Source organism: Leptopilina heterotoma, unplaced genomic scaffold (assembly GCF_015476425.1).
Source record: "Leptopilina heterotoma isolate Lh14 unplaced genomic scaffold, ASM1547642v1 Lhet_191, whole genome shotgun sequence".
Lineage (NCBI taxonomy): Eukaryota > Metazoa > Arthropoda > Insecta > Hymenoptera > Figitidae > Leptopilina > Leptopilina heterotoma.
The window spans coordinates 41,608-50,742 of NW_025110910.1; the positions used below are offsets into that span (position 1 = coordinate 41,608).

The window sequence follows — 9,135 nt, forward strand, 5'->3', positions numbered from 1 at the left end:
ATTTTATTAAAATATTCTAGAAATACAACTTCTTGTTATTGCTTCGGACATGAGTCATTGTTTTTAGAAATTCGTTATATTTAAAAATTAGTCATTTTTTGATTGACTTGAAACTTTGGTAAATTGTTGTTCAATAAAATAGTAAAATTTTCTGAAAGTTTTAAATTATTTAAATGGAATTTGTAGAAAGAAATGGGGGTTGAAGTTTCGACTGCGACTTTAATTTTAAAAAAAAATACTTCAAATTAATTAAAATTTAAAGCTTTCGTTTCCTTTTTTGATGACTTCTAACAAATTTCATTAATAAAAAGAAAAGGAATTTAAAAAATTTAAAAATATAAAAAAAATAATAAAAATTAAAATCCATTTTGTTTAAAGTTACGATACCTTGACCTATATGTATACATAAAATGCAGAAGAATACATAAAAACAATTGTCCTTGAAATTTCCAAAAATTTTCAACTGTCTCGTGTTCCTATATATACACGACGACTGTCTATACTTAGGATTGGTTGAAAAGAGTTCAAGGTCGCTTATAGGAATACTTATATTTATCGTATCTTTATTTCTAAAATATATGTTTATTTTGAATCCACCATAAATGTGATCTTGAAATGCGTCTAATTTGAAAATAACACCTTGCAAAGTATGAAAAAAGTTTCGTTAATATTGTAAATTTTATATATACGATATTCAGAAATTGTTATTGATTTAATAAAAGAAAAAAAAGTAGGTTAATGTCTCCGAAGTAAATATAGGTCACATTCACCCCCCATGTATAAAATAATTGGGTTACTATGGTCTCCATGAAAAAAGAGGGGTGACGCTCTATTTTTATTTACACATTCGCTAATAAATATTTTCTTCAAATTTTCATAGCTGTTTCTTCGTTAAATCTCAAAAATTTTTATATAATTTTTTAATAAAATTTTCTATTTTTGTATCCTAGCAATTCTTTTTAGTTTTTTTTAATTAATTTTTTTGTTTCGTCAAAGTATATCATAAAAAGTTACTCGTCAAAATGAATTAAATTCACAATTCATAAAAAGTAACCACAGCCGATAATAATCAGCAGAAGATGAAAAATTATTTTTTTAACGAATTTATCTTCTGTTTATTAACAATTTTTAGTCAAAATATTTTTTCTAGGAACTAAACTATGGCTAGAACAATTCCAATAATTGTCTGAGTTATCAAAATTAATTTAATTCACAATTCATACAAAGTAACCACAGCCGATAATCAGCAGAAGATGAAAAATTATTTTTTTCGCGAATTTATCTTCTGTTTATTAACAATTTTTAGTCAAAATATTTTTTCTAGGAACTAAACTATGGCTTGAACAATTCCAATAATTATCTGAGTCATCAAAATTAATTTAATTCACAATTCATAAAAAGTAACCACAGCCGATAATCAGCAGAAGATGAAAAATTATTTTTTGAGCGAATTTATCTTCAGTTTACTAACAATTGATTCCAAATATTTTCTCTAGGTCCTAAACTATGGCTAGAACAATTCCCATAATTATCTGAGTCATAAAAATTAATTTAATTCACAATTCATAAAAAGTAACCACAGCCGATAATCAGCAGAAGATGAAAAATTATTTTTTGAGCGAATTTATCTTCAGTTTATTAACAATGGTTAGCAAAATAATTTCTCTAGGTCCTAAACTATGGCTAGAACAATTCCAATAATTATCTGAGTCATCAAAATTAATTTAATTCCCAATTCATAAAAATTAACCACAGCCGATAATCAGCAGAAGATGAAAAAATTTTTTTTTCGCGAATTTATCTTCAGTTTACTAACAATTCTTAGTGAAAAATATTATTTACTGTTCTTAAACAATAGCTAGAACATAATTTTCTCGAAAATCTTTAAAAATATGCAAAGTTCCAGAAAATTTTTTAAATTCTATACTATTTTCAGGTTTTCTATACCTTTTTCTAAATTCCATACCTTTTCCAGGTTTCCTAGGATTTCTAGTCTCCGTGGCAATCATTTGTAAGATAAAAAATTTGAAAAAGCGGGAAATAGAAAAGTATATAAGAGGGTCCTCCGATCAATTTTTAGAGGGTGAGTCAGTCTGGCATGTGGTAAGTTGTGATGTTACTTTACCAGTCACAGAAAAGTTACCGTAATATAAATACCTACGGGGATAATTCACTTGACACTTTTTCTCGGCGGATAGCGCCACAGTCGAATTTAGAGGGTAGTAATTCATTAATTTGAAATTATGGCGGGTAACGACCATCATTATTATTTTGAAAAAAATAGTCAAATCCAGAAATATCAGATTGATTTGTTTTTAATAATTTTTCTAATGCATCTGCTTTACTAAGGAGATTATTTTCTTCTTCATGGTGATTAAAGCGGTAATCAAGAAGGTTTTTTAATTACAAATGAAAAATTCTTTTTGCTGGACTGGCGCAGTACTGGTTTAGACTTACTCATCAAGACAACTATCTCTGTATTGACAAATTCGGCAAGCGTGTCACCTTTTATACAGTTCGATTTTGGTGGTAACTGGTAAATATCTTAATAAACGAATTAAACGTTTCTCCAAAAGTGGATTATAAAATTTGTCTTGAAATTTTTATTAACATGATTCGTGCTTCTTTTTTCTTTCATCATTTTTTTAATACTTAAAAATAATAATTTATTTTAAATGATTTTTCTTTTTAGATAATGAAGTCTTATTCTGCCTTTAATTTATTGAAAAGTCTCATGTTAATTTTACTATAGCTAAACTTTAGAATGATTACACGTAATAAAATCCTGATGCTAATCTTTATATAAATCTTGCTTTTTTCTAAATAGCATGTCTTAAAAGAATATCTCTTATAGGTTCAAGTTTCTTTTATTTAAAAACAATGAGTAACTTTAAGACCTATTGAAGTCTCCACTAGTTATTGATTTAGAAGAAGAAAAATTCCCATTTATTACTTTTTATGAAATAGCCTACTTTAACATTCACAGATCGAATTATTATTGTGAGGTAAGTTTTTAAGCGAGATTCCCATACAGCTTTCAGAATTATTGATGACTATGTAATAGCACAGCAAGACGTCAGAAAGAAATAAGTCACCCCTTTTTAAGCGAACTTTTTTTCAATTATTTACGAAATTTTACCAAACGGAAAGAAAAAATGTTTCTTTTTCCATCATATTCTCCAGAGAATGATGTTCGTAGTTTATACCACTTTTTTTTAATTTTTACCTGTAGCATATGATTTGAATTATCTTATCTCCACTTGAAAATGTTATTTCAAAATGATGTTCAACTTTATACTGGTCAGGTTTCAATGAAAATTTTATCTTTTTTTGGCTTTTGGAAACCGTCAGAATTTAATACTAAATGGTTGAGTATTTTTTATCAACTCTACACTTTTCTAATGGTTATTTTATGTTCAACATTTACATTTACATTGTTAATGCATTTCAAAGATATTTGGCAAAATATTGATAGTTTTATGTTGAATTTATATTATTTTTGCGCGATATTATCAATTTTAATTAAGCAAATTATTATTTTGCTGAAACGTAATGTAATTATTGACTTGCAAGAAAAGCTGTTGCATAAAGTATGTCAACCAAGAGATTTTTATGAAGTTGAAATTTTACAAAAGATATCGCGTATTTGTAGGTAGGTATGTCTAAGATATTATTTTTTTTAATAATAATTAATTTTTTGTGAGGTGAAGATTTTATTAAGTTTTTGTACCAGAAATTAGATTCAAATCTACATTTATAGGACAAATGGAATTTTTTTTCTTGTATTATTTGGTGTCTCTGCATTAGTAGTGTCAATTTCTTCTGCATTGTTGAAGAGAAAAAATGTGACGCTTCCTATTGAGGCTTGGACTCCTTATGCATTAGACTCGAATGTTTTATTTCGTGTTACCTATGGATTTCAAAGCATTGCCCTAGTAATGGCTGCTTTTACATCAGCTTCTGTGGAGGGTTTGGTTTTAACTTTTATACTCCAAACTTGTGCTCAACTTGAGTTACTTTTCCATCGCCTTCAATTGATTCCTCATCTACTGAAAGATTACAAATTGCATTCTGACTTATGGATACATGAATCGAATCTTATTACGGATTGTATAAAACATCATATGCACATTTATACGTAAGTAAAATAATGTACAAAAATTCCTTATAAGAAATTTTGTCTTTGCAATACATAATTAGCCAGACTTGGTATTCTAAATTTCACATGATTGAACGTTTCACAATTTTTATTACTTATTTCAGGATAGGCAATCGATTGAACAACGTATTTGGATTTGTGATTTTTACGCAATTTTTTTCGTCCATGATTAGTCTTTGTGCTGTTGTTTACGAGCTTTCCAGCCTAAGTATATCTAATTCAATAATTTGGTCCATACTGTTTTGTCTGAGTTGTGTTATTATGCAAACATTTCTCTACTGCTTTTATGGAGAAAAAATTATTCAGAAGGTAAGAGACTGTTTATATTCACTTAGCCTGTATTTAAAATAAAGAACTTAGTCTTGATATTATGACCATTGTATTTATTGTTAGTGACTTGAATGAATTACAATCTACAGTTTAAAGTTTACGTCAAGGAGTAAAATTAGATTAAAATTAATTAGACAATAGGAAAATTAGAATTAGTGATGAAATAAATTATTTAGGTTACTTTAAGTCTGAGGAGTAAAAACCTACTTAAAACACATCCTATGTTACATTCTAAGTCAAAATATTTGACACGTAGATAACAGAAATTAAATCTGCTAATCAGTATTTCGCCACACTCTGATAGAGTCACCCACCTGCCTAATACAGGGACTAAGCACATGTGCCAAAATTAAATCAATAAAAAATTGATCCCGAAAGTAATTAAAGTAAATGGTGTTATCATATTGTCCCCTTGCCAGAAACTGTATAAAAGGTGCTACCCTTGTCGAATTCGTCAGTCCAGAGATAGTTGTCTTGATGAGTAAGTCTAAACCATTACAGTGCCAATCATCAAACATCTTCATCGACTACAGTCCAGAAATAGCACAAGAAGATAATTTCTACATCAAATCACCTTTCCAGGTGCCACCCTTGCCCAATACGTCAGTCAAGAGAAAGTTGTCTTGATGAGTAAGTCTAAACCATTACAGTGCCAATCATCAAACATCTTCATCGACTACAGTCCAGAAATAGTACAAGAAGTTAATTTCTACATCAAATCACCTTTCCAGGTGCCACCCTTGCAGAATTCGTCAGTCCAGAGATAGTTGTCTTGATGAGTAAGTCTAAACCAATACAGTGCCAATCATCAAACATCTTCATCGACTACAGTCCAAAAATAGTTAATTCACCTTTGCAGGTGCCACCCTTGACGAATTCGTGAGTCCAGAGATAGTTGTCTTGATGAGTAAAACTAAACCAGTACTCTGTCAGTCATTGAGTGTTTTTATAGACAACAGTCCAGAAACAGTACAAGAAGTTAATTTCTACATCAAAGCATCTTTCCAGGAGCCACCCTTGCCGAATTCGTCAGTCCAGAGATAAAGTTGTCTTGATGAGTAAGTCTAAACCAATACAGTGCCAATCATCAAACATCTTCATCGACTGCAGTCCAGAAATCTGTCGCGAATAAAAAATTTATATTACTTAAATTTATAATCGTTTTTGGTAGTGGGATTGTTCAATTTGTTCATACATCTTGAATATTTATCCTGTAAATATTTCTGACAGCTTTTATAGTTTTAGCGGAAATAGGCTAAAACTAGCACACCACTTTGGGCAAATATTCACTGGAAAAAATATTTTAATTACAAGCTTTTCTTAATTTTGATAATAATTATTTTCTCGATTGTCCTCTCTAGATTCACTTATCGAGTAGTATTTTAGAGCCCCATTCTTTTACATTATTCGCTTATAATATTTTTTATATTTTTAAATTAACATAGAGTACGGAAGTTACATTTGCGATTCAAAATATGCAATGGACTATGCTAACAAAACGAGGAAGAAAGGATCTTCTAATTATGATGATTCGAGCATCCCGACCAATAGAGTTGCATGGTTCGTCTATCGTTGTAATGTCGTTCAAAACATTTGTCAAAGTTTGTATAAATTAATTCTTTGATGATCAAAATTCGTCTTTTGCATGGCATGATGAAAATTTTAACTTTTTCAGATCGCAAAGTCTGCATATACTACTTATAACTTGCTGAACAGTGCTTTCTAATTATAATACTAGGAATGTAATTGCTAACTGTTATATCGCCACGCCGGTTTATTAACAATTATTTTAGGACTTAAAATCGGGGAAAACAATTCTGGTGGCGAGAAAAATTATAAAGACGATCTTTAAATATTTCGAGAAGATTTTAAACAAATGGATTTTCATGAATAAAGTGGTCTGTATCGTTTTAATAATAAATTCTTGTACTAATACAACAACCTCTGCTAAAACATTTGCAAGTCTCGTTAATTTCATGTATTTCGTTCTGTTATTGTCCTAAAATAAATTTTGTAATGTAAAATGCCAAATTATTTCTCTATTCATTTTTATTTATTATATATGTCAAACGCAATTTATCTAATATCGGGCTTCTTTGGATGAATCCTCAATGATTCATCGTCTAATGTATTGTGTTTCAAAGAGTGAATTTTGATACTGAAGACTAAAAACAATGAGTGTAAAATCAAGGATTACTGTTCATGATTATTGATTATACCGAGGAACTTTTTACAATACAGAATTTAACCTAGGTACTGCTTTTAAAATGCACGGATCGAAACATAGTTATAGAACAATTTTTCCATAACTGCATGGGTGCAGACTTAAGAATTATTGATGATCATAATAGTACCCTACGAGAATGTCGTCGCATATTTCACTTTTTTTTTAAACCGAAATTTCTGAATTATTGATACAAAGTGTATCACAATAGGAAAAAGGAGGATTTAAAGAAAAAAAATTCTCTTAGCATTTTTTTCATCATAAAAATCGACATGTACTTTTTGAACTTATTAACAGAAGCATTTTATCAATTTTCATTCTCTGACAACAAAGATGTTTGAGTCAAGTTCCTTTGCGAATTTATTTTTTCTCTATTAATCGAACAAAAATAGATAACTGAATAAATATACAAAAATTAGACTGTGGTAAAAATGATAATTAGAAATGGGGTCAAGCTTTACACGGGTCAAATTTCAATCGCAATTTTCAGCCTCTTTGGTCTGTGGCGGCCTCAAAGTTGGAACACAAAGTGGAAAATTTGGTTATATGAAACTTATTCTACTCTTATGATAACTTTGTATATTTTATTTACATTTACACTTTTGATGTACCTCATCAAGGTATCAAAAAATACGGACAGTTTTACAGAAAGTTTGTACAACTTTCTTGCAGTTTTTACTATTCTTATTAAGAAGATAAATGTTATTGTGAAACGTAAGACGATCATTTATCTAAGAGAAATGTTTTTAGACAAACTTTGCCAACCACGTGATCTTCATGAATTGGAAACATTGCAGAAACGTTCGAAAAACTGCAGGTAGATAATAACTTCATTAACTTTTAATTTGATTTGAATTTTAGAAATAATTTTATAATTGCTATATGATATGAATTGTGATGGTTTTAAAAATTCTGAATCTAGTTAATTTTAATGAATATTTTAGATTGATTATGTTTATTTTACTTTCGTTATTCTTTATAACGGCATTAGTAGCCGTTTTTTCTCCATTACTCAAGAAAAAAAATGTAACACTTCCTTTTTCTGGATGGTATCCTTATTCTCTGGAGTCTGAGGGTTTTTTTGTTTCGACATATTTGTTTCAATCAGTTTGCATCATTATGGCTGCTTGCACAACAGCTTCTGTTGAGGGGTTAGCTTTAGCAATCATTCCTCAGATTTGCACACAATTGGAAATAATTTTTTACAGGCTACATTATCTTCCTAACTTGTTGATGAAACACAGGTTCAATGATGAGGATTGTCTGAAGGAAACAATGTTCGTCAAGGATTGCGTGAAGCACCACATGCACATTTACGCGTAAGTTAAATACTTCATTTGAATTTAATTTAGTACTAGAACAAACTAACAAGCGCTAACTGCTTATAATAAAAAAAAGTGAAACAACCCTGACCCACTAAAATCCGTAATACTTCTTTTGGGTCCCTTTGCATTAAGAAAATTATTAAAAACAAATAAATGTTAATGGAGCAAATTTAATTTGTTTATTAAGAAATTTACCACAATATTCACCAAAATCGAACGGTATAAAAGGTGCCACCCTTGCCGAATTCATCAGTCTAGAGATAGTTGTCTTGATGAGTAAGTCTAAACCAGAACTGTGCCAGTTATCAAGTACCTTCATCTACTACAGTCCTGAAATAGTACAAGTGGTTAATTTCTAAATTAAATCACCTTTCTATTTTTCTTATACTGTAACCTTATTGAGCAGTGAAAAGAAGAATACTGTTCCTTATGCTATCTTCCTCCATAAAAAAGGTGATACAAACAATGTCCCAAATTAAAACCACCTGCAATTAAATTCTCAAACATCATTTAATTCCTAAATTTTACCATTAACATTTACTTACTTAGATTAGGTGAACAATTAAACAATTTGTTCGGAGTGGTGATTTTCGTCCATTTTTTCACGTCAATGATTAGTTTGTGTGCTCTGATCTATCAATTGTCAAGATTGAGCCTACAGAATCCAATGTTTTGGCTAATGTTATCATCGACGGGATGTGTGACTTTACAAAATTGTCTTTATTGTTTTTATGGAGAGAAACTTATACAAAAGGTAAAAACAGATTTTGCAGCTACTCCCTAAAAATTCATCTAAGGACTATAAATTTCAAAAATCTGTTGTACCAAATTTTCATTTAAAATAGAGCATGGCGATTGCAGATGCAGTTGAACAGATGAACTGGATCACTCTATCACAACAATCGAAACGAGTTCTTCTAATTTTAATGATTCGATCTTCTCTGCCTATAAAATTGACAGGCTCGTCAATTGTTGTAATGTCGATAAAAACTTTCGTAAAGGTATAAAAAGGTTTCGTAAAAACTTTCTATTTTCTAAAAATAGTAATAAGATATTTTAAATAATTTTGATTTTTAGATAATGAAGTCTGCTTATTC

General features: G+C 29.5%; 2 protein-coding genes across 2 annotated transcripts; both read left to right on the forward strand.

The window, feature by feature from the left end:
* The first annotated feature begins 2,098 nt into the window (after window positions 1-2,098).
* Window positions 2,099-5,116, forward strand: LOC122500750 (odorant receptor 85b-like). Its single transcript, XM_043609837.1, has 4 exons — window positions 2,099-2,103; window positions 3,761-4,138; window positions 4,264-4,468; window positions 4,991-5,116. Exons 1-4 carry the CDS (start codon window positions 2,099-2,101, stop codon window positions 5,114-5,116), a joined length of 714 nt encoding a protein of 237 aa, XP_043465772.1.
* On the forward strand, window positions 5,116-9,045 carry LOC122500751. Its single transcript, XM_043609838.1, has 5 exons — window positions 5,116-5,119; window positions 5,221-5,368; window positions 7,658-8,032; window positions 8,226-8,385; window positions 8,884-9,045. The coding sequence occupies exons 1-5, from the start codon at window positions 5,116-5,118 to the stop codon at window positions 9,043-9,045; spliced, it is 849 nt and encodes a 282-aa protein (XP_043465773.1).
* Window positions 9,046-9,135: the final 90 nt, after the last annotated feature.